At 63.4% G+C, this 23,167-nt stretch overlaps 1 protein-coding gene across 1 annotated transcript in view; it reads left to right on the top strand.

The window, feature by feature from the left end:
• The window catches only part of EXD3 (exonuclease 3'-5' domain containing 3), a 57,300-nt gene that overhangs the window by 2,308 nt on the left and 31,825 nt on the right, over positions 1-23,167 (top strand). Inside the window, exons 2-7 of the mRNA XM_085002038.1 lie at positions 3,987-4,048; positions 4,107-4,385; positions 11,993-12,166; positions 12,349-12,516; positions 17,284-17,337; positions 18,139-18,278. Coding sequence (XP_084858164.1) covers positions 4,007-4,048; positions 4,107-4,385; positions 11,993-12,166; positions 12,349-12,516; positions 17,284-17,337; positions 18,139-18,278 — 857 coding nt within the window. The 5' untranslated portion in view covers positions 3,987-4,006. The remainder of the gene's footprint in view (positions 1-3,986; positions 4,049-4,106; positions 4,386-11,992; positions 12,167-12,348; positions 12,517-17,283; positions 17,338-18,138; positions 18,279-23,167) is intronic.

The raw sequence follows: 23,167 nt of genomic DNA, 5'->3' as shown, positions 1-23,167 counted from the left end.
TGTGGGTCAGCCTCTTCTGGATGACCCGCATAAGGGGGTCACGAAACACGAAGGTGTGTGTCTGCTGCTCCCTCCACGCGTCGCAGCGCGTGGCGTCTCCCTCCCTTCAGGCTGAGCGGCTGTCTGAGGAGGGCTCGCCCCCCGCTGTTTTATCTCTTTGTTCCTATCTCTTTGGGCCCATTTGCGTTGTCCCCGTTGTCCCCGCTGCCTGCTGCGCGGATGTGCGCTTCAGCCCTCTGGGCACACCCCGAGGAGGTGCTGGGCTGGCGGCCGCTCTGCTGCACTTTCCGACTCTTTGCCCATTGAGCGCTGGACTCCTCATCCTGCTCCAGGTGGCCTTCCCGCCGCGGCTGCAGCCAAACACCTGTCAGGGGTTCTGGGGGCCTCCCTGCGGTCCCCCCTACGCCAGGCCCATCCTGGGGCCTCCCTTCTGCGCCCCTTCTGCCGAGATCCCGTCGTGGGACCGCGTGTCCCTGTACCCACTCTTCCCTTCCGTGGTAAAGAAAGAGCACCACCCCTCTTCCCCGGGCTGGACGCGAATCACTGACTCGGCCCTGCTCCCACCAGCCCCAGACAGACCTGGCCTGGGGGCCGCTCAGCGAACTCAGCACTTGCACGTCCTGGAGGGGCTGGGCCGCACAGGGCAGAGCCCGAAGGCCAGCCGTGTGCCTCCAGCGTGTAACTGTCTTGAGGTAACAAATGACACGACGGAGACCAAGTCGATGCTGCCGGGTCCCTGACGGATTGATGACTTGGGGCAGCTGTGAAAGGGCACCTGAGAGCTCCTTGGGACAGACATTCTGGTCCTTGCCTGAGCCCGCATCAGTGTCCTGGTCGTGGTTGGGGTAACAGGTGTACAGGATGTCCCTTTATTATCTGCCAGTACACGCACTCCTACAATTATCTCAGAACAAAATGTTTAATTTAAAAAGTTCTTATACATATAACTGATTCACGTTGCTGTTAACCTAAAGCTAATACAATGGGCATTCCCGTTGGCTTAGTGAGTTAAGAATCCAACTAGTATCCATGAGGATGCAGGTTCAATCCCTGGCCTCGCTCAGTGGCTTTAAGGATCTGGCGTTGCTATGGCTGTGGTGTGGGTCAGCAGCTGCAGCTCCAATTCGACCCCTAGTCTGCGAAGCTCCATATGCCGGAGGTGCAGCCCTAAAAAGTCAAATAAATAAATGAATAAAGTTAATACAACGTTGTAAATCAACTGTACCCCAATAAAAAATTTTTTAAATTCTGAAAATTTTTTGAAAATTAAAAATCCTTAAGGTTTCAATGATGAATTTTGTAGCCACCCTGAAAGTTGGAGTGACTCAGTCACCTCCAAGATTCTTCCAGTGCCAAAATTCAATACTTTGGGTGTTTAGAAAAACTTCCTTCGAGGAGTTCCCGTCGTGGCGCAGTGGTTAACGAATCCGACTGGGAACCATGAGGCTGTGGGTTTGGTCCCTGGCCTTGCTCAGTGGGTTAAGGATCCAGCGCTGCCGTGCACTGTGGTGTAGGTTGCAGAAGCAGCTCAGATCCCACGTTGCTGTGGCTCTGGCGTAGGCTGGTGGCTGCAGCTCCGATTCGACCCCTAGCCTGGGAATCTCCACATGCTGCGGGAGCGGCCCTAGAAAAGGCAAAAAGACAAAAAAAAGAAAAAAAGAAAAAAAAGAAAAACTTCCTTTGATCTGAGCCGAAACGTGTTCCCAAGTAGACGCTGAGGTGTGTGAAGCAGCCGTGGCCGATGGAAGCGCTCCTGCTCCCTGAGCCCAGGCCCAGCCTGGGCGCCTCCTGCAGCCAGTTTTGCCAGGCAACGCTCCCCCGGAGGCTGCTTCACCTTGGCCTGCGCTGCACACCAGCACCCCGAGTTCAGCTAAAGACGGGTTGGACTCCAAGCAGCTTTGTTTTCACTTTAAAATGAGGTCAATCCAAAGTGTGCAGTGGGTGAACTTGCACTTGGGCCTTGCCAGCCGTTTTCATTCTCAGAAGCGTGTTGGGTCAGGTGCTGCTGCACGCTGTGGGTTTGGGATTCCAGCTTGAGACCAGATAGGGCTGAGTTTCCGGGCCTCGGCCTGTTCCAGGGAAGGGCTGGCTCTGCCCCCCGACCTGGGGCTGGCTGAGCACACAGCCCCCGCTGCCTCGGCGGCCAGGAGCGGCCAGACCCCAGCCCCTGGGCCCCAAAAGAAGGAGGCAGGAACCCTGGCATGGTGAGTGCTCCCTGACGGGGTTAGGAAAAGACTCTCACAGAAGAGCCATTTGGTCGCCTCCCCGCCTGCTCCTCCCCCCACCCCCCGCCCTAGGCTGACCCGCCCTGACCCAGGCAACCGACACCGTGGACGGCCACCATGGAAAGGAGCCACCAAGCCACAGCAGCGTGTCCTGAACTCGGGGACACAACCAGCCCCCAGCCTGACGATGAGGGCCTGGGTGGCTGCTGGGCCAGGGGGGCACCCATGGGGGCCTGATGGGGGGGGCGGCAGGACGGCACCCTGCCCCACAGCACGGTGGTGGGGGGCCTCTGCGGCTGCATGGGAGTTGCTTTCTATTTGCTTTTCTGTATTTTGTTCCTTTGATCTTAGGTCATATTTTCCTTTTGTTCGCAGCTCTTGTGATTTTTTTTTCCCTTTTGGCTGCACTTGAGACACGCAGAAGTTCCCGGGCTAGGGATCGAACCGGAGCCACAGCTGCAACCCCCAGGCACAATAGTAACGATGCTGGATCCTTGACCCGCTGAGCTCCCAGGGAGCTCCCGGTTTTATGTTGTGCCTTGAGCAGCGTGAATGATACACTCTGGAGACCCTTCCTCTGAAGAATGTTTTTGTTCCAGTAGATTTCTAGCTGAGTGCCCAGGGGTGCAGCTTGAGTTCAGCAGTTAAAGGGATTATCTTTATCTCTGGGGGGCTCAACCTACAGTGCCCATGGATCTCCCTGGGCCTTGGGTTTAGATTCTGGCAGAGGGGGTCTCAGCAGCCTCCCTCGTCTTAATCCTCAGGCACAGACTTTCTGGAGCCTCAGCTCGGTGCTGCTCTGTTGGCCGGGCTGGAGTCTGTGTGTCCAGCACTGCATGACCACTGGCATCTCTGTTGAGCTGGGCCCTGGGACGCCCGCCTGGGGAGCCCTGGGCCCCTGCGTGGCTCACCAGCACTCGGTGTGTCCCGAAGAGCCCCTCTGCTCGGCGGGGTGCTCTGCTCCCCGGGCGCCAGTCCAGCCGTCTTAGCTGGGAGCCGCAGGTGCGGCCCCACTGCAGGTGTCACCAGCCAGGAAGCTCGGTTTGGCTGCCTCTTGTCCAGAAGTCGGCAGCCTGAGACACGTCGTCTGGTGAATGTCCTTTGCGGTAGGAGGGCCGGCCTGGTACTGGTCACCCCCCGTGGCTGGAGCCAAAGCCGGGAGCAAACTGTGCAAAAATAAAAAGCAAGAAAGCAGCGTTCCCAGTGCTCAGCTGGGCATCGTATTTACAGAACGAACCGTGGCAGTGGGTTGCGGGCTGAGGCGCCTCCGCGGTGCCAGTGAACTCACCCCGAGGCTGGCTGGTCACGCGCAGGACCGGGAACCCGGGAGGTAACTGTACCGGCCGATCTGAGAAACATGCGCATGACCGCCCAGAAGAACTGCTGGAAGCTCGCGGGCCGGGGTTTGGGCCGCGGGGCCGCGGGCCTTCCTGGGCCTGGTGTAACCAGACTGACGGAGGGCTGGCTGCGCGTCTCCGTAAAGGTCAAGGGTCTTGTGGGGAACACGTTCGCAGGAAACCTGTTGGCCCCGCGGGACTGGGAACATTAGCTGCCAGCCTGGATTGTTTCGAGCTGGGGGCGTTTCCCGGGGCCTCACAGTGGGGCCACCTCTGACCTCAGGCTCAGCAGCCCTGGGTCCAGCAGGGGAAGCCGAGGCCGTCTGAGTTCCCCACCCTCCTCCACCACGGAAGGGGCCCTGCGTGGCTGCCCGTCTGTGCGAACCCTGCAGCCTAACTGTCCCTCTGCACTGTCCCTGAGCAGCCCACCACCCTTCCCTGAGGATGGACCCCCGAGCACCTGCTGACGACCCTGCTGCTGGAGACGCCACTGCTGGAGACCCCGCTGCTGGAGACGCCACTGCTGGTGACCCTGCTGCTGGAGATGCCACTGCTGGAGACGCCACTGCTGGTGACCCCGCTGCTGGAGACACCACTGCTGGTGACCCCACTGCTGGAGACCCCGCTGCTGGAGACGCCACTGCTGGTGACCCCGCTGCTGGAGACGCCACCGCTGGTGACCCCACTGCTGGAGACGCCACCGCTGGTGACCCCGCTGCTGGAGACGCCACCGCTGGTGACCCCGCTGCTGGAGACGCCACCGCTGGTGACCCCGCTGCTGGAGACGCCACCGCTGGTGACCCTGCTGGTGACCCTGTCAGTGGTGAGTTAGTCCCCATGTGGCATCTGCACCCGTCAAAGCCCTGGGGCTGGCGTGGCTGCCCTAGGCAGGCTGAGCAAGGGGAGCACATGTGGGACGCATGTGCACGTGTGTGCAGGCACATGCGTGGAGGGTCTTTGCACGGAGTACACGTGTGCACTGGGCAGGGACAAGGCGGGAGGTGCGGCTGTGTGGGGCTGGGCCGTGTGGCGCAGCCTCGGTGTGGATGGGAGCTCTGGGCTGGACACCAGGCATTTTACCTGTCTTGCCAGGAGAGAGGGGGCTGGGAGGCATCTGAAGCTCCAGGGCCCACGGACGGCGCTTCGAGCTTGGGAGCCCTGGCGCCCGTGTGGCCCCTGGGCCCCAAGGAGGGTGGTGCAGGGCACGGGCCTGGGTCCTGCCCGGAGACAAGGGGCCTGTCCTGGTACCAGAGTCTGGAGGGGGCTTCAATTTGGTGGCAGTGGGCGTGGTATGGGGTCAGCAGAGTCCCAGCCTCTTCTGTTCTGGACAGCCATGGCCTCCAGGTGCTAACTCAGAGCCCCCCAAGCCCAGGCATCAGGGGCAAGTGTGGGGACCCGGGGGTCACAGGTGGTGCCCAGGGGGGCTGGGGGCACACAGGGCATCTTCAGGCCCCTCTCCTAGGACCTCACCCTGCGTGGGATTCAGACCCTCCATGTCTGCCCCTCCTCTGGGCCCCTGCCTGAGCCTGGGCACAGCGGGGCCTCCCCTGGAGGGTCATCTTGGCCCCCGGGGAGCTGACAAAGGGGCGCCGTCCCTGAGCAGCTCTGCTTGCGCTGCCCGGGAGGACAGGCCTGCACCTGGTGGGTGTAGATCAAGCGCAGCCACAGGCCGGACTCCACTGTCACACGGCCACCCCCTCCCCCCAGCCTGCCCTCTGCTCAGGCTGCCCCAGGCTTGTCCCTCCCCAGCCGCACCCCCTCTGGCGGCTTGGCCTAGGGTCTGGGCCACCCTGACTCACCAGGCTGCCTTCCTGGCCGAGGCTTTGTGCCACGGCTTTTCCTGACACAGCTGCCCCTCTGGGAAGGCGGAGCCCTTGGCAGGTGGTGTCCGTGGGCGGGGGGCTTACTTCCTGAGTATCTCCTGTGTTGTCAGTGTTGGGGCTGGGCAGACACCGGGCTGCACAAAGTCACAAATGAGTGACAAGGAAGAGGAGACCAAGGCCGGAGAAGGAGGGGCTCCTCCCAGGCTGGAACCCCAGTGGGCGAGTGAGGTGCCCCTCCTTGTCGGGCCCTGGCATCCTGGGGTCATGCCAAGTGCACACGGCCTGGTCCAAGTAGAGTCTCCACGCCCAGCGCCCAGGCGCCTGCTTCCCTTCAGCTGCACAGAATGGACTCCTTTCCTGCTCAGGACCCTCCAGGCCCCCAGACCCTGCCTTCCACCCCCCTCCCCCACTGGACAGGGTCTGCAGCCCTCGACACGACCCTGTTGTGACCCCAGGGTCAGCCACAGCCCCCCCAGCAACACAGCCCCCAGCACACAGCCCCTCCCTTGCCAGAGCCCTCCCACCGTTTCCCTCCTGAGTGGCCATGTGGCCTGATGCTTTGGCACCTGTGCTGGGGGCAGAGGGTCTGTCTCTGGAGCTTGTGGTTTGTTGGATGAAACAAGTCCTTCTCATCCCCCTTCCCAGTGGGGGCAGCCCCCTCAGGCAGCCCAGTGTGGCCAGACCTACACCACCCACAGGGTTTGGGTGCCGGGGTGGGGAGGTCTGAGGGGTTTGCACCCCTACCTCTGTCCTCGCTGTGTCCCCTCTGAGCGCTGAGCCTGCCGTCGCATCCCAGCCCCTACCAGACGCTTGTGGAACCAAGACCAGGGCCCCAGGGGTCAGACGGTGGCAGCAGGGAGCCTGGTGGACTTTGGGAGGCGCCCGCCAAGATGGGCTCCCACCTGCAGCCGGGTGGCGGCTTGTGCTGCCGCCCTTTCTCAGGCTGACGCCTGCTGGGCCCCTCTGCTCTGCTCATACCTGCCTGCAGCCGCCTGAGGGTGGTGGCTGCGGGACAGCCCTTCCTGGGCCTGGCCCAGGTGGACACCAGGCCACTGCAGGCGTCCTGGCTCCCCCAGCCCCTGGGCTCTCAGGCAGCCCATGCTCAGCATGCCTGGTGCTGCCCCCAGCTGGTGCCAAGTGGAATTACAGACCAGCTCTAGGCGCCTTGGCTGGTCCAGACCCTGGGCACCCACCCTCCAGGTCACCGGGTCACACAGGGAGGGCGGAGTGGCAAGGGGCTCTAGGTGGCTTTGTCCACTGCCCAGCCCGGCTGCTGCAGCCATAGTTTCTGAGACTTCATTGCCGCCCAACTCCCCATTTGACTTATTCCATTTGTCACCACCAGCTTCACCATAGCAAGTGGCAAGGGTCTTTCTAGACATTCCCTGAGCAGCTAAACTTTCCTCTGGAACCTTCGTCTCTCCCAAAGTGAGGGTGACTAGGTTAGCTAAGTGGTGCCTTGGGTCAAATGCTGTCTGGCAGGTCCTGTCCCTGCGGCCCTCCTCCACCTGCTGGCCACCTAACTGAGGGGTGCCCCTGGAGGCAGCCTAACAGCTCTCGGTGTCTCGGGGGCGCTGGGGAAGCTCGAGGACAGAGGAGACAGGCAGAGGGCCAAGGTCACCCCAGTGCTCCTGCTCGGGCCCTCTGGCCGCTCCCTGGTCCTCGGCCCCAATGCAGTGGGAGCCCAAGCCGCCAGCAGGTGTGAGGCTGGTGCCGGGCAGGGAGCTGGAGCCTGGTCAGCCGTGGGAGCTTGACTCTCGAGCTTGGGTTTCTCTCCGTGACCTCCAAACACACTGCCCGCCCCACCCCGCCAGCAGGGCCAGGATATCAGGGCGGCCCGGGCAGAGCGCCCCCACTGCCCCTTCCCTAGGACCCGTGGCCGCCACCCTGCACTGCCCGCCAGGATGGGCTCCCACCCGCAGCTCAGGGGCCCTAGACTCACATTTCCGCCATGGGGAGGCCGCTGTGTGAGCAGGGGAGCGGCACTGGACACCAGGGCCAAGCCGGCTGTGCTGACCGGGCGCCACACGGGTGGGGCTCGCGCAGGGGGCCTGCCACCCCTCCCTCTGTGTCACGTCCCAGCCCAGCCACGGCCTCTGCCTCCCCATCTCCCCTCCACCCTGTTGCCCCCTGGCGAGCCCCAGGCATGGGGGCAGGCTGGCCGCTCACCGAAGCCCCCACGGCTGAGGGCCCTGCAGCAGAACGGGGCGTGCGGTCATGAGGTGGGCGCTCACTCGGCCCCGTGCTGGCCGGGGCAGGGACCTGGGCTCTTCCCAGGCTGTGGCCACTGGGTGGCATCTATGGGAGCCTCAGGCCGGGGTCCCAGCCTGCCACTCAGCCCTTTGCTGGCCTCTGTCTTGTCCCCTCAGGCTGTGGCCCGCTCCTGTTCCTGCAGGCCCTGCAGAGGCTGTGGTCCACTCGGCAGCTGCGGCAGGTGAGTGTGCCAGCTCTGGGCACCTGGCTGCCAGCCTCAGCAGGCCGCCTCACCCACTGTCCTAGGGACATGCTGGTAGATACAGTCCCCCAGCTTCCAGGCTGCACAGGGCACCTGGCAGGCCGTGCCCACTGCCTCCTCTCCCATAGAGGGTGGCAGGACAGCCCAGCAGGATGGCAGGGGGTGGGGGGCACGGCCACTCAGGGGTCTTGCAGAAGCAGCCGCTGCCCCCACCCCATCCATGTTCCGCTGTGGCCTGGGCCAGGAGGGCAGCTTCAGCTTGCAGCCCGGGAGGGGTACTGACCCTCGGCAGCCCCCAACCTGCACTTTGCTCCCTCGAGGCAGCCGAAGGCTGAGGCCACGCTGGCTGCTGGGAAGGACAGGCCACAGGGCCCACGAGTGGCTGGAGGGACAAGGCCTGTCCTCTGGTGCCAGCCTTGCCTCCTGCAGCCCGCCAAGGGGGCAGACTCGCTGGGCAGGTGTCTGAGCAGGTCAGCTCCAGGTGCCTTCGGGTGCGGGACAGGCAGCTAGCTGGCTCCGGACGCGCCCGGGCTCCTGCACTGAGCCTCATGGCTTTGGTTGGTTGGCTGCCTCTCTGCAGCCATCTCCAGCCACCAGGTGGAGAAATCCAGAGTTTTTGCAAAAGCCAAACCTTGACTTTTTGGTTTTGTACCCGTGGCTTTGAGGTTGAAACTCAGAAACAGGAAGGACGGTCGCTTTGTTGGGGCCTTGGCTGTGGGAGCGGCTTGCCTGCTCATGGGCTGGGGGCGCTGTGTGTTCTCTGCCCTCCCACGTGGGGCTGGAGAGCGTCCCTGCGTCCCTCTGTCCCTGGAGGTTTGGCCCAGCGCGACGCCGCCGGCCAGGGGCGCTGGGTGACTCGGGCTCCGTAAGGGTTGTGCTGGTTCCAAGGCTCCCTTCCTTCTTCCTCCGTGTCAGCGCACTTTCGGCTGGAGGCTCTTCGCGCCCGAGACGCTGAGACTGGCCGCGGCCCTGCCCTCTTCCTGGGGCCCCAGCTCGGCCCCGGTTGCCGCTGACCACCACCAAGGAACCAGGTTGTTTCTGACGCTGAGCTTAAAGCTGAGCCTCCCTGGGCTCTGTGCTCACCGCTTTGGTGTGTGGGTTCCGACGGCGCTGTTTTCTGACTTGCACTGTGTCGCCTTCGGCCAATGTCTTCATTTCCAAAGAGACGCAGGGACGTGTCTTGATACCTGTTTACCGGCCGCTTTGGGCTGTGGAGGAGCCGGGCCGCGTGCTGTGTTTGCTCAGCACAGGCTAATTCCGTGGGTGGTTCAGGGTTCACTGCTTGTTTGTCTCTCAAAGTTCCTGCCTAGAGCGACACACGTTCGCTTGTCAGCCTGGTCCTGGGTCCCCACGAGTGGGTCGAGCAGCAGGCGGGCTGGACGCTGGTGCATGAGGCCCAGTAGCCACAGGATCAGTAGCCACAAGAGGGGCCCCACGGCCACATCAGGGCCACCGTGTCTTGTTCTTCACTTATTTGTGACGATGCTTTTCTTGCATACTTGGGGCATATTTCTTTTCTTTTTTTCCTTTTTTTTTTTTGGTCTTTTTAGAGCCACACCTGCAGCATATGGAGGTTCCCAGGCCAGGGGTCAAAGGGGAACTGCAGCTGCCAGCCTACACCGCAGCCACAGCAATGTCAGATCTGCGCCGCGTCTGCCACCCACACCCCAGCTCACAGCCGCGCCGGATCCTTAACGCACTGGGCGAGGCCAGGGATTGAACCTGCGTCCTCGTGGATACTGGTCAGATTGGTTCCTGCTGGGCCACGCTGGGACCTCCTTCCTTTTCTGTTTCAGCTGCTGACCCTTCGCCCCTGGAGCCCGCGCTGCCCCGCTGGGCTGCGCTCATGGGGACTTGCTCCCGTGCGTCCTGTGCCGTCTCGCTGAGCGTGGACCCTCCCCAGGGGCCCCCCCGAGGGCTCCAGCCCATGTGGTGTGGGCACCCAAGGCAGCCCTGGGTCCCCTCTTTTGCCCGCTCTGCCCCGTTTCCTTTCTCGGGTCTTTGGAACAGAGCTGCCAGTTTGCCCAAGTGCTCGAGGGCATGTCGGCGTTGCGTTTGCGGTTGTCGTGCCAAATTCCCCAGATGGTTTTCGCATGACACGGAAACCTAGTGGATTTTGCTCTGGGTTCGTCCCGGGGAGGGCATCGTCCGGGGTGGGGCCACGGCCCCTGTCCCCGCCCTGCCACCCACCACTCCACGTGGGTTCTCAGGGCCGTGGGCTGAGCACAGCGGAGGTGCCGTGGGGGGGCGGGCTCACAGGCAGGACGCAGGTGACGCCCGGCCCCCAGGCCTGAGAGGTGCCTCCCCAGGTGAGAGCCCCGGGGGAGAAGGGCCATGGGGCGGGTGGCCTCCCTGAGTCTCCGTCACCAGGTGGGTGGGAGGCCGCGACCCAGGCTTTGTCAGCAGGATCCTGGGGGGTCCCGGCGGCTGCTCCAGGTCTCTGCTCCCCAGGGGGGAGGCGCAAGGGCAGATCAGGGAGCCACCTGGGCCCTCAGTGGTGACACAGCTGACAGCCAGGGCTGCAGGGCCCAGTGAATGTCACCTCCACGTAGTCCCGGGGAAGGAGCAGGGCCACGTTGCTCTGGGTGTGGCCACTCTCCACCGCGGCCCCTCTGCCCTGAGCGCCTTGGGCTGAGGGCCGAGACGGTCCAGCATCAGCGGCTGGGAGGACTGGCTGCGCCAGGGTAAGGCTCCCTGCCTTTCCAGGCTAGGCCAGAGAGCAGTGCACAGCCCGCTCCCCGGGGCCCCCAAAGCTGCAGGTCCCTTGAGCAGCTCTTCAGAGCTTTTCCAGGGAGGAGGCAGGGCCCTGGGCCCAGCCAAGCCAGCGAGTCAGAACTCAGAAGGACAGGCCCACTTCCTCCCTGTGCCCTGACCAGGCTTCGCTGGTCACCTCAGGAGGGGCTCTCCGAGGAGGAAGGCTGGACGCCCCCCAGGAAAGAGCTGGCCCTGCGGCTCCACCCCTCCTCATGGACCAGGCCTGGGGCTCCCGGGGCCATCCTGCTGGGAAGGGTCTCGGGCTCCTCTTGGGCCCTCCTTCCTGCAGCCCCCGCCACCCACTGCTGCCTGTGGTCAGGAATGGCGGCCGCTCCTTGGGAGAAGCCTCTTTGAAGCCACTGGTCAGTGGGTGCTTGGCCCAGAGCCGAGGGGTCTCTTCCTCCAGCGCCTGCCCCAGCCCGTGGCTGGCCGCACACCCTCTGCTCTGCTGGTGGCAAGGGGCTGGGGGGCGAGGGCTGGGCGGGCACTGCCCGTGGAGAAACCACACACGTGCTACCCAGAGCCCGCCTTCCAAGCAGAGGCGCTGGCTTGTCGGCACCTGGAGCCACTGTGCTGGAGGCCGGGGCAGGGTCCTCTAAGGCTTTCCTTTTCCTGAGCCGGGGCGGGGGGGCGGGGGGAGTCCTGGGGGAGATACCACTCCTCCTGTGGCGATGCGGGACGTGGCCCCACGGTGGCCCCAGACCCCGCAATGTGCTGTGGCCTCGCCTACCCATCCTGGAGGGCGACGGCTGTCCTCAGGGTCTGGGTAGAGCTGTCTCAGGCCACAGCGAGCACAGCCCCTTCCAGAGGGGCCTTGGGTGTGGGGGCAGCCCCCCAGCTCACAGCCTGACACCGCAGCTCGGCCCTCGCTGGACCCCAGCAGGTCCTTGATCGCGGGCGTTGTACTGACCTGAACAACCAGAACAGGTGGAGCGTGGAGGGCAGGCGGTGGCACCGGGGCCTGGGCCTGCGGGTCACGCAGAGGACGCCCGGCTGTTCTGAAGTCCATCACGAGACACTTTGGTCCCCGGACGTGGGCGGCCGGGACCATGCCTGTGCTTGCTTTTCATCTCTCAGCTCTGACTCCCAGAGCCTCTGCTGCACATGAGGTGGAAAAGCAGGCCAAAGGCATTTTTCACTATGGCTTCTTCTTCCCTGTTTTCCATTTCCTGTCACTTGCTGGGCCCTGCTGACGCATCGCACAGGTGCTCAGGGCGCAGAGGGGCGCTGCTGGGGTCTGGCTCAGGACCTTTGCGGGACCGTCGACCTAGACGGCCGCCGTGCCAGGGACCGGCTGGGCGAAGGCAGTGCTGGACACGCTCCGCTTTGGCGTCTCTGGGCAGGTGGGGACAGCCTGCAGGGAGGTGTTTGCGACAACGAGGTCTTGTGTCTCCACAGCTCCAGGAGGAAGCCTGGAGGGGGTTCGCTGCGCTGGCTGACCCGCTCGCTGGACTCCTGGACATGCTGGATGGCAGCCGGGGCTGGCGGGGGAGGGGCCCCTCCCTGGAGGCCTGGGTGGCCCGTGAGCTGAAGCGCTGGCTGCAGGCGCGGCCGCACCCGGGGCCACCCCAGGTGAGCCCTCGGCCTGTTCCAAAGCCCCGTCCCTCCCTGCCCTGTACCGGCCCGAGGGCACCCCCGACAGAGGCGGGGAGGGGGGGAGCTCTTGGCCTCCCCTTCTGGGCCCCTGCCCAATCCCTGCTTGCCCGCCTGGCCTCAGGCTGCTGCCTCCCCTGAGGCTGTGTCTGGGCTTCCAGGGCGGCCCAGGGCTGAGGCAGCTGCAGGCGCGTGCAGTCAAGATCCTCGTGGAGAGCCCCCCGGCTCTCGTGGAGCCTCTGGTCAGCATCTTCCAGCTGCAGGACGCAGACCGCAGCCCCCTGCTGGCTCACGTCCACCGACTCCGCCAGGAGGGCAGGTTCAAAGAAGTGAGTGAGACCCTCGCCGGGCTCTGGGCCCGGGACGCGCGACCCTCGCGTGAGTCAGCAGGTGGGCAGGAGCCAGGCTGGGTGGGAGGGCTTCCTCTGCCCCCTCCGTCTCGGGGGAGGCTTCGGGGACCAGCCGCCCGGGCGGCTCGGGTTCGTGCCTGGCATCCACCCCCACACCCTACCTGGTCTGCGCCACACCCAGGGCCCTTCCTCCCCGGGGCCCACCGGCCTCTCAGTCACCCATGGGCAGGCCCAGGCGTCCCCACGGCAGAGCCACTTCCTGGGACACTGTGGCCTCACCTCCTCTCCCCTTCCTGGAAACGCTCTCGGGGACAACAGAGCCAGTGTGGGAGGAGCTCACAGCCAACTCTGTGCCCACAAGGGCCGCCCCTCGGGCCCAGGCTAGACACCAGGCCAGCTTCTCTCTCCTTCTGCCCAGGCTCACCCTCGCGGTCCCTCGGCCCAGTGCTGGCATGGCCCAGCAGCTACTCCTCGAGGACAGACCCTCTCTGCAGGTCCTTGTGGGGGCCTGCAGCCACTCTGCTCCCAGGCCGGGTGGGTTGGGGCATGTGTTGGGCATCTAGGGTGCCGTAGCATCCTGGACCTGTTCTGGGGCCCTGCCCGGCGCCAGGGGGCTGCACTCTGGGTGGTGTCCACCCCGCCTGTTTTCTGGGTCACTCAGACAGGGTCAGGTCAGTGGGAAGGTCTGACTCCTGAGGGCCCTGCTGGCTCCCCTCCGTCCCCTCCCACCGGCTCTGGCCCCCCACCCCCGACCGGCCCTGAGCAGGACAGTGGCGGTTTCCAGAAGCTCAGCCGTGGGGCTTATGCTGGCAGGGGTCGAGGTCGGCCAGTGTGGAGGGCCGCCCAGGGAGAGGGCGCTTGGACCCCTGGTGGGAAGGGCTGGGCCAGGACAGCACAGGTGGGGCTTAGTGGCTGCAGGTCTCTGCGTGAGAATTTGGGGCTTTGGAAGCTCAGTGGCCTTGCTGAGGCTCCCCTGTGACAGGGTTGGTTTTTTACTGAAGTCCAGAAGGTTCTGAGAGCAAGAGGGAGCCCTGAGGCTGTGGTCTCCGTGTCCACAGGAGGAGCACTAGGGCTGCCTTGTCCTCGAAAGGCCGTCGGGAGCGGTGGGGCCTGCAGGGGCCTGGGGGGTCGCTCCTTGGGCCATTGCTGCAGGTGTGGGAGCCGAGGCTCTGGCGCCTGAGATGCAGCCCTGACCACGTGGGGGGTGGAGCTGTCCCTGCGCCCGGCCCAGAGCCAGCGGCCAGGCGTCCAGAGGCTCGGGGTTCACCTCCCTCTCTGCCTCGGGGACAGTGTGCTCGTGGGCGTGGGGTGTGGCCAGCACCCCGGCCGCGCCCAGGCCCATCCCACGGCCCGCTTCCCGGGGACGCCTGGGGGCCAAGATGGCGTTGCAGGGACAATGGCCCCGGGCTGGCTCACGTGGCGCGGGCAGCCGGCTGGGCGCATGGGCGCCGTGGCTGCGGAGCGCGGGGAGGCAGAGGGCCGGCTAGCGTCCCCGCGTCTCCTGTTACACCCCGGCCTTTCAAAGAGTGTCTGGGCCACTGAATGCGCCTCCCTCGCGCTCGGAGGCAGGAATCCCACACAAAGGGGGCTCTTGTCCCGCACAGGCCCCTTCTGCGAAGAAAAGCCATTGTCCCCGAGCGGGGCCGCCCGGCAGGCGGTGCATGCTCCAGTGCCCACCGCCGCGCCGCCCGAAGGGGCCGCATTCAGGCCTGTCCGCTCGGATTAGCCGGGACTCACGACTTAATGTGCTGCGATATTTCATGTCGAGGCGGCGGCTGGCCCGGCGGGGTGAATGCCCGCTTTTGTCTACTGAGTTATTTTATTTACATTTTTTAAACAGCTTATCAAGGTAAAAGATAGCTTTGCTTTAAAAAAAAAAAAAAGTGGGGGGAGACTTGGCTCCAGGCCCGCATTGAGTTACAAAGGTGGGAGGCAAGCCTGTCCTGGCGGCCTGGTCACTTGCTGGCCAAGTGGGCAGCCCTGGGGTTCTGTGCCGTGCTTGCCCCAGCCCCTCTGGTCTTCTTAGTTCCCCAAAGCAGCAGCTCTGGGGGCCTGTCTGGTTGGAGATTCCCGCTGCCCACCTCTGCCAACCAGCCCCAGGACGGCCGGCTCTCCTCCTCCAGGGCAGAGGTCAGGGAGGCCAGCAAGGTGCCAGGTGGCCCCAGCCCTGGGCAGTTACCTTTTGTGGGTCCAGGCCCTCTCCTCTTCCCACCGCCCCTGCTCCCCACCCCTGGCCTGGGTCCCAGACCTGTAGGTGATCTTCTGACACCTGCTGGGCCCCCCACGTGACCAGTGGGCAGCCTGGCCTCTTGTCACCTCAGCAGAATCTCAGCCTGAGAAATGACCAGAAACCAATTCTAAGCCAGGCCCCATAGAACTAAGACAGAGGCCAGGCCTGGGGGCTTCCTGCAGGAGGTGGCTCTGCTGCCAGCCATGCCCTGCCCCCATGCCAGGTGCCAGTGGAGTTGGGCGCCCTCCTGTGGCTGAGGCCAAATAGCCCCCTCCTTGTCCTGTGCCTCCGCCACAGCCTCAGGGCACAGAAACCCCCTGGGCGGCCGGTGCAGGCCGGGGACACTTCCCAGACTGTCCCCGAGGGTGTCCCTGGCCTTCCAGCCCTGGGCACTCCGGCCACACCCCTCAGCATCCACGAAGGCCGCCTGCCGGGAGAGGGCACCCTGGGTGCACAGAGAGCTCCGGCCGGGCCTGCCCTGGAGGAGGCAGGCAGAAGGGGCACCGAAACCTCTGGAGCGTGGTCAGCCTCCAGGGGCGAGCGCAGCCTCGGGAGCCGCTCACCCAGGGGTGGGGCCAAGCGCCAAGCGCTGCCCATCCCTCCACACTGGCCCCCCACACTCTCCACAGCAGTGGACGCAGCGCCACTGTGTGGGCACCTCTGGCCAGGCCCTGACTGCAGGGCAGAGGGTGAGCTGGTTGAGGTGGGCACAGTAGCTCCCCGGACAGATGTTGCTGGCTCCTGGAAGGAAGGCGGTCCAGGCAGGCCCGGGGCCCTGGGGTGAGGACCCTCCAGGCTGCCTCCAGGGGCTCCTCCTGCTGCTCCAAGAGCAGTGCCCAGCCTGCCCTTGGCCTCACCCTGACTGTGGCATAGGCCACTGTCCCAGGCTACCCACCCCAGCCTGAGGCCTCGCTCTGGGATTCAGAATTCCTGAATGGAGGGGTGGCCCATTGGGCAGCTGGATCCCAGGATGATGGAGGCTGATAGTCCAGCAGAGTCACAGAGGCGGGGCTCCCCTCTGCGCCCCGCTTCCCCCTCACCCCTCCTGAGTCACGGGCCCTGGGCCTGGTCTGGAGGGTGGGAGGGTCCAGCTGTCCCTCCCACAGCCCCTTCTCCAGCCCTGGCCTGGCCCGGCCAAGTCCAGGCACAGACACTGGCCCGGCAAGAGCCTGGACCGCACGCGAGGGTACAGCAGGTGGAGGACACTGGTAGTGGGGTTCAGACCACCCCAGGTTCTGAGCACCCAGTGTGAGGCCACCAGCTTGTGCACTCGGCCTTCCCGGGTGAGGGCCCACATCTCCCTGGACCTCTCAAGGGATCTCCTGAGAAGAGGTCAGAGCCATCCTGGGAGGCTGGAGTAGCCCCCAGGGAAGGCCCCCATGCAGTGGCACCTGCACCCCGCCCACAGCCCTGGGCCCCTCCCCCAAGCCCTGAACCCTCTCCTCAAACCCTGGCTCCTCCCCCGGTCCCGCCCTCCCCTGGCCCATCCCCCTCCCCTGGCCCACCCACCTCCTCCATTGCCCGCCCCCCCACACCCCCGGGGGGCGGGGGGGGCCTGGCCGAGGCTGAGCTCCTGGACCCCCGCCAGGCCGCGGAGGCGCCGGGTCAGCGCCGCACAGGGAGAGGCCCCCAGCCCCGCGCCCCCGCCCCGCGATCCCGGCCTCCGGCCGGAGCAGCCTTTCCCAGGCCGCTATTTTGGGCCTTTCTGTGGCTGCGGGGGGCGGGGCGCAGGCTGCGCGGCCAGTTATTTTTGCTCGTAATGGGAGCGCGATGTATGGAAATTATTAATAGCAGCGCGGCCTGCGCTACGTGCGGGAGCTCAGGGCCGCACCGTTTTTCTGCTGAGTCCAGGCGGATCCGCGCCCCCAAGCAGGGCAGGCGGCTCAGGCGGGCTGCCCGGGCGTGGGTGCGTGCTGAGCCCCTTGCCCCTCGGATCCTGGGGCAGCTCTCTGCAAGCCCCCGGCCCACCCCGGTCGGCCGCGCGGGACCTGGGCCAGCCCGCCCCCCTCGCACAGACTTAGTGGTGTTGCCAGCACACAGTGCGGCCGGTGGCAAATGCACGGAGGCCCCAGGAGCCCCACCTGTCAGGGCAGGCTCCCTGAGACCTGGGGTGCACAGAGGGCCCCCCCGCCGTGGGCCCGGTGAACGTCTTGCTGGGCGCTTGCCTGGCTGGGTGCGGATGCTTCAGGGAAGAACAGGGCAGGCGAGAGCACCGACTGGGAAGGTGGCTGGACCCTTGTCCTCTCCATCCTCTACCCACTCAGCAGCAGCCCAGCCCCAACCACCTGGGCACCTGGAGGCTACACCCCCCAGAGGAGGAGGCACAGGGGTCGTTCTACCCACCCTGCCGCACCTGGAGCCTGGCTCAGCCCCGGCTGTGGAGGGGCTGGGACCCTTCCTAATTCCAGGTCCCACAGGGCTGAAACTGTGCCTGGTGGCCATGCTGAGGGCAGGGCCCCCCACCGTGGCACTGCGTGTCCCCCAGCCCCAGCCTAATCTACTGCCTCTGTTTCCAGGCTGTCGTGCTGAGCACGAAGCTGCGGCTGCAGCCCCATCTCGATGTTGAAGAGGTGAGCGTCCTTCTCACATCAGCTGTGGGTCAGGCTGGGGCCACACCCAGGTCTCCAGAAATACCGCTTAGGGCTGTTCCCACCCCAGAGTCCTGGGGGGCGGGGTCACATGTGACCACCTCCCACGTGGGGGGGGGGGGCAGGGAGGAGCCTTGGTGAAACCGGCTGGGAAAGTGGCCGCCAAGGAGCCCACCGAACTGGCTCCCCTGCTCGCCAGTGGCCGGAAGGGTTCCCGTGGGGACCACCCACCTGGAGCCCTGCCCTTGTCCAGTCCGGCCTCCAGACAGCCTGACCTCTGTGGCCACATGGGGGAGGGGGGAGGGCGAGGAGGGATCCTCTGCAGGGGCCACTGGGAGGGGGCTTTGTCCGGGCCTGGGTCTGCAGGGGCATGGCCGGTGTGGCCCAGCGCCCAGCAGCACGGCCAGGGGCTCCCTCAGGGCCTCCTGGAAGGCTCAGGTCAGCTCATGCCAGGCCACTGCTGGTGGTTAGTCTCCATCCTGCCCCCCCAGCTGGTGAAGACAAGGGCACTCAGGGCTCCTCCAGGACCCTCCTGCCTCTGGACCGCCCGTCCTTCACGATGGAGGGGGGGGTGACCACGGCGTCCCCGGGGACAAGGCCTGGGAGGGGTGCAGGCCATGAGCTGGGCGTGGGGCTGCAGGAGGCCCTCAGACACTCGCACTCGCCCCCTCGGCCCCGACGCCCTGGCCACTCCCGGCACTGGGGTGGAAGTGAGTCTGGGGTCCTGGCTGCAGGGCCGAGGCCTGCAGTGGGCCTGCGGCCTGAGGGTGCCTTTGCCCGCAGATGAGCACGCCCCTGCTCCTCCAGGACAAGCTGGGCCTCGTGGAGCGCTACGTGGACGGCTTCCCGGGCCTCCAGCGGAGGCTGCTGTCCCTCCTGGACTCCTGGTGCCGGCCGGGCTTTGACGTCCATGTCGTGGCCAGGTGAGCCCCAGGGGCCCAGGGTGGGGGCAGAGCGGCAGGCACTCTCATGCTCCGGCCCAGGCGGGCGGCCCACCCTGGTCGGCGGGGGCCTGCTTCTGGGGCCAGGAGGCTGGTCTGGCAGCCACCAGGCGGGAGAGTGGCCGCGTCTGAGATGCAGACGTCGGTCTCCCCGGTGCCGGTGCCGGTGCCGCCCTCCTGCGCAGTCCTGGGCCGCACCCCGTCCCCGGCCGCTTCCTCGTCCCCCTCGCCTAATGCAGCTCTGCGGAGCCCCTGCCGTGCGGGGTCCGTCCCAGCAGTCACGAGAAGTGGCAGGCTGCCGGCAGGGAGCCTGGCCTGTGCACGTGTGTGCGCATGTGGGCATCTGGAGGGAGAAGGGCTCCCTCCCGCCTACCCGGGCTGGCCCTCGGGGAGCAGGCTGCTAAGCTTCCTTGGCCACCTCTCCACGGGCGGCTGCTGCGCTGGGCGCCGTATCCCAGCACCGAGCAGCCTGGCCCGGCTCGCTCAAGAATCAGGCCTTGGGCTCCGCGTGCAGGCCCCCCCTGGAGCTGCAGGCGAGCCACTCTCACTGGGCTAGTTTCCACATCCCTCAAACGGGCTCCTTCTGTCTCCAAGGGCTGCCGTGACGTCACATCCTACGAAGTAGACAGCATGTGTGGCAGCAGGCCAGGCACATGAGTCGCCACTGCTCGGTGCCTGCCGGTGAGGAAGCAGGGAGACGCACGGTGGAGAGCGGGAGAGTGGGCAAGGCCTGTGGTCAGCTCTGGCAGGGGAGACTGGCTTCAGTTAATGGTGACCTCAAGTGTCCTCACTCTATGCTGACGGGCTCGGAGCAAGGACGCCTGCAGTGGGAGCACCCCAGCACCAGGCCTTGGCTTCCAGACACCATCCTCCACGGAAAGGAGCAAGGCGCCCTGGGGAACAGCCTGGGATGAAAACCCTGATGCTGAGAGAGCAGAATGCCTTGGACGTCACACCCCTCGAGTCTGGAGTGGTGCAAAGGCAGGCAGAGACGCCCTCCTTTGTGGTCTGTGCAATGAACGGAGAGGCCTGCTGGTGCTGGAGAGGGCCGCGACCCCCGACACCGTGACTGATTCAGGCACAGATGACGAGGCGGTGCTAAGGAAGGAAGAGGTCAGATGCAAGGCACCCACGCCGGGAATGCCAGTGGGAACAGGACCGCAGGCCTCGCAGACGCTGGAACGGTAATAGGTGTGGTTTACAGTTTGATGCAGGTACGTCTGACAACACAGATGTAACAGACCAAGTTTTTGCAAAGCACAGTTTACAAACTGAAAAAACCGAAAATCTGACTACTTCTCTATCTCTGAAATAAGTTGAATCCAGCAGCTCTCGTCGTAGCTCAGTTGTTACCAAATCTGCCTAGTGACCATGAGGGTGCGGGTTCGATCCCTGGCCTCGCTCAGTGGGTTAAGGATCCAGCGTTGCTGTGAGCTGTGGTGCAGGGCGGGGCTACAGCTCCGACTTGACCCCCAGCCTGGGAACCTCCATGTGCCACAGGTACGGCCCTAAAAAAGACCAAAAAAATTAAAAAATAAAAAGCAAATAAACTGAGCCCAAAGATCTGAACAGACACTTAGCCAAAGAAACCCAGATGGCGGCCAAGCACATGAGGCCGCCGCGCCACGTGCTGTCAGGAAAGCGCACGTTGGAACAACGCCATACCGCTGCCCGCCTGCTGGGACAGCCAGACGCAGAGCCCCGATGCCACCAAATGCTGGTGACGACGTGGAGCATCAGGAACCCACTCCCTGCAGGTGGGGAAGCAGGGCAGGGCAGCCCTTCGAAGGACAGCTTGGCGCTTCCTTACGAAACCAAACCGTGTGATCAGACCCCCATGCTCCTTCGTGCTTCCCCAGAGGCATCGAGAACCTCTGTCCACACAAAAACCTGCTTGTGGATGTTTACAGCGGCTTTGTCATAACTGCCAGCCCTTTGAATCACGACGGCTGGGGCGGGTGGGTGAAATAAATGCACGGCAGTCCGTCCGGGAATTGGAGTGTTACTCAAAGCTAAAAATAAATAAATAAAAAATTAAAAGGGACCAAGCCACGAAAAGACCCGGGGGGATGGAGATGCATGTTGCAGAGTGAGAGAAGCCAAACTGAAAAGCCCTCATACGCTAAGATTCCAGCTATGGGACATTCCAGCAAAGGCCAGACTATAGAGGCATTCCCGTCACGTGCAGCAGAAATAAACCCGACCAGGAACCGTAAGGACGTGGGTTCAGTCCCTGGGCCTCACTCATGGGGTTAAGGGTCCGGCGCTGCCGTGAGCTGTGGTGTAGGTCGCAGACAAGGCTCAGATCCGGTGTTGCTGTGGCTGTGGTGCAGGCCGGCGGCTACAGCTCTGATTCGACCCCTAGCCTGGGGACCTCCATATGCCGCGGGTGTTGCCCTAGAAGAGGCAAAAAAAAAAAAACGAAAGAAAAAAAAGAAAGGAAGAAAAAAAAAGAAACTCTCAGCAAACTGTAACTAAAAGGAAATTTCCTTCATCTGATAATGTTACTGAAACTAATAGAACTACAGCAAGCAATTTGAAATGTTATTAGAGAGACTGTTACTATATAGTGAACAGTGTGTTTGGAGTGTAAAGTTTTGTAACTTTTGAAATATGTGTGTCCAGGACGCCATCAGCACAGGCGATGTCCTGAGGCGCCCCCCCCACATCTCCAGGGACCGCTGACCTGCGCTGTGTCACTGCAGATTCTTTTCATTTTCTAGAGCATCGTAGAAGTGGGGCTCTGTCCTGTGGCTTCTTCCCCCAGCACAATTCCTTTGAGGTTGGTTCACCCGGTTTCCTTCTCTGTTGCCGAGCAGTGTCGCCGTGGGTGGGTGGGCCACGGCCACTCCTGTTTCCGGTCTCTGCGTGTCACACTCACGGCTGCTGTGAACACTCGCCCTGGTCTCCGCGTGGACCTGCGCCGTCGTTTCTCCTGGGTAAATGCCCTGGGGTGCGACGCCCAGCCGCGTGGTAGACGTCTCTTCATGCTTTGAGGAGCTGCCCAGCGCGTGCCAGCGTGCCTGCATTGTCCCGCTTCCTCCCGCGGCAAATAGGCGTCCCTGCTGCCGCATCCTCGCCGGGCGCCTCGGGGTCCGCTTGTGGTTTGATTCCTAACAGCTGATGACGTGAAGCCTGTTTGCATGTGTTCCTCTGCCGTCTGTGTGTCTTTGGTGAGTTAGCTCTTCCGTCTTTTATAGGTTGCTTCATCAGGGTGACTGTGTTCACAGTACTGAATTCTGAGAGGCTGGAAATGTGGTTGGTATTCAAGTCCCTCATCAGACGTGTTATGTGCAGACATTTCGCCCTGTGCGTGGCAAAGATGGCCCATCTTCTTATTCTTTTAATGCTGGTTTTCAAATAGCGGAAGTTCTTAAATTGTTGAAGTCCGATTGATCAATTAAAATTTTTTTGGGGGGAGTTCCCATTGTGGCTCAGCATTAACGAATCTGACTAGCATCCATGAGGACGCAGGTTCGATCCCTGGCCTCACTCAGTGGGTTAAAGATCCAGTGTTGCCGTGAGCTGTGGTGTAGGTTGCAGACGCGGCTTGGATCTGGTATTGCTCTGGTTGTGGTGTAGGCCGGCAGCTACAGCTCCGATTAGATCCCTAGCCTGGGAACCTCCATATACCATGGGTTCGACCCTAAAAAGCAAAAAAAAATTTTGCATCAAGCTTTTTTTTTTTTTCTTTTTAGGCCACACCTGCGGCATATGGAAGTTCCCGGGCTAGGGGTCTAATTGGAGCTACCGCTGCTGACCTACACCACAGCCACAGCAAGGGGGAATCCAAGGCACGTCTGCAACTCACAGCACAGCTCGCGGCAGTGCGGGATCATTAACCCCCGGAGCGAGGCCAGGGATCGACCCCGAGTCCTCACGGATCCGAGTCCGGTCCGTTAGCCGCTGAGCCGTGAAGGGAGCGCCCACGTCATGCTTTTAGTGTCATAGCTAAGAAATCCGCCTGGCTCAAGGCCACAGACGTCGTCGCCTTGGTTTCTCTCTGGAAGTTTTATAATTTCAGACTTTACACTCCGACCTATTGTCCTTTAGATGACTGTCAAATGCAGTACTAGGTTCTTTTTCTTTCTTTAGCATCTGACGTCTAATTGTTCCAGCAGCATCTGTTGTAAAAGACTGTCCTTTCTCCCCAAGTTGCTTTTGTGCCTTCGTCAGTCGTTCCTACATGTGTGGGCCTCTCCCTCTTCTGTTCCTCTGACCCGCTGGTCTGTCCTAAAGCCAGGAGCCCCTGCTTTGATGACAGATCCTTATAGGAAACCCTGAGTCGGGCTAAGCCTCCAGCTCCGTTCTTCCCTTTCCAAGATGTTTTCGTCATTGTGAACCCTTTGCGTCTGTATGACTGTTAGCATCAGTTTGTCAGTTTCTACCCCCACAAAAAAAGCCCCCGAACAGGGCACACGGCCAGGGCCCTGAGACCTGGCCAGCTTGTCTGGAGCTCAGAGGAAGCAGAAGAACACTTAAAAGCAACCCCCAAAGCTGGGATCAAGACCTTTAGAGAGATTCTGCATCTGGAATAAATGCCACAGCTGTACAAAGGTTGGTCTCCCGAATACACAACAGCCTTGTCAGTGAAGTACATGGCGGGCAGGCGGGCGAGGCTCCCGGGAGAGGCAATTTCGAAGACAAGTTTGAAGACGTCTTCCCAAAAGTCATAGAAAACAGACAAGGAAAATCGGATTGGAAAGCTTTAAAGATCAGAGATTCTGTCAAGAAGGTCGGACATCCAGATGATGGGGATTCAGGGAGAAAGAGGAGAAACCTGCAGGCACTGACTCCAGACCCGGCCCTGGGACCACGGGGCCAGAGCCCGCTGCCGCCGGGGACCCCGAGCCGCGGGAGGGGCCGGAACG

This window comes from Sus scrofa, chromosome 1 (genome assembly GCF_054392235.1).
Source record: "Sus scrofa isolate SSC_HxYL_T2T_F1_AM1 chromosome 1, Sscrofa_HxYL_maternal_Yorkshire_Landrace_v2.0, whole genome shotgun sequence".
NCBI classification, from domain to species: Eukaryota; Metazoa; Chordata; class Mammalia; order Artiodactyla; family Suidae; genus Sus; species Sus scrofa.
The sequence above is the reverse complement of the archived record's forward strand: the minus strand, read 5'-3'. Positions and strand labels throughout refer to the sequence as shown.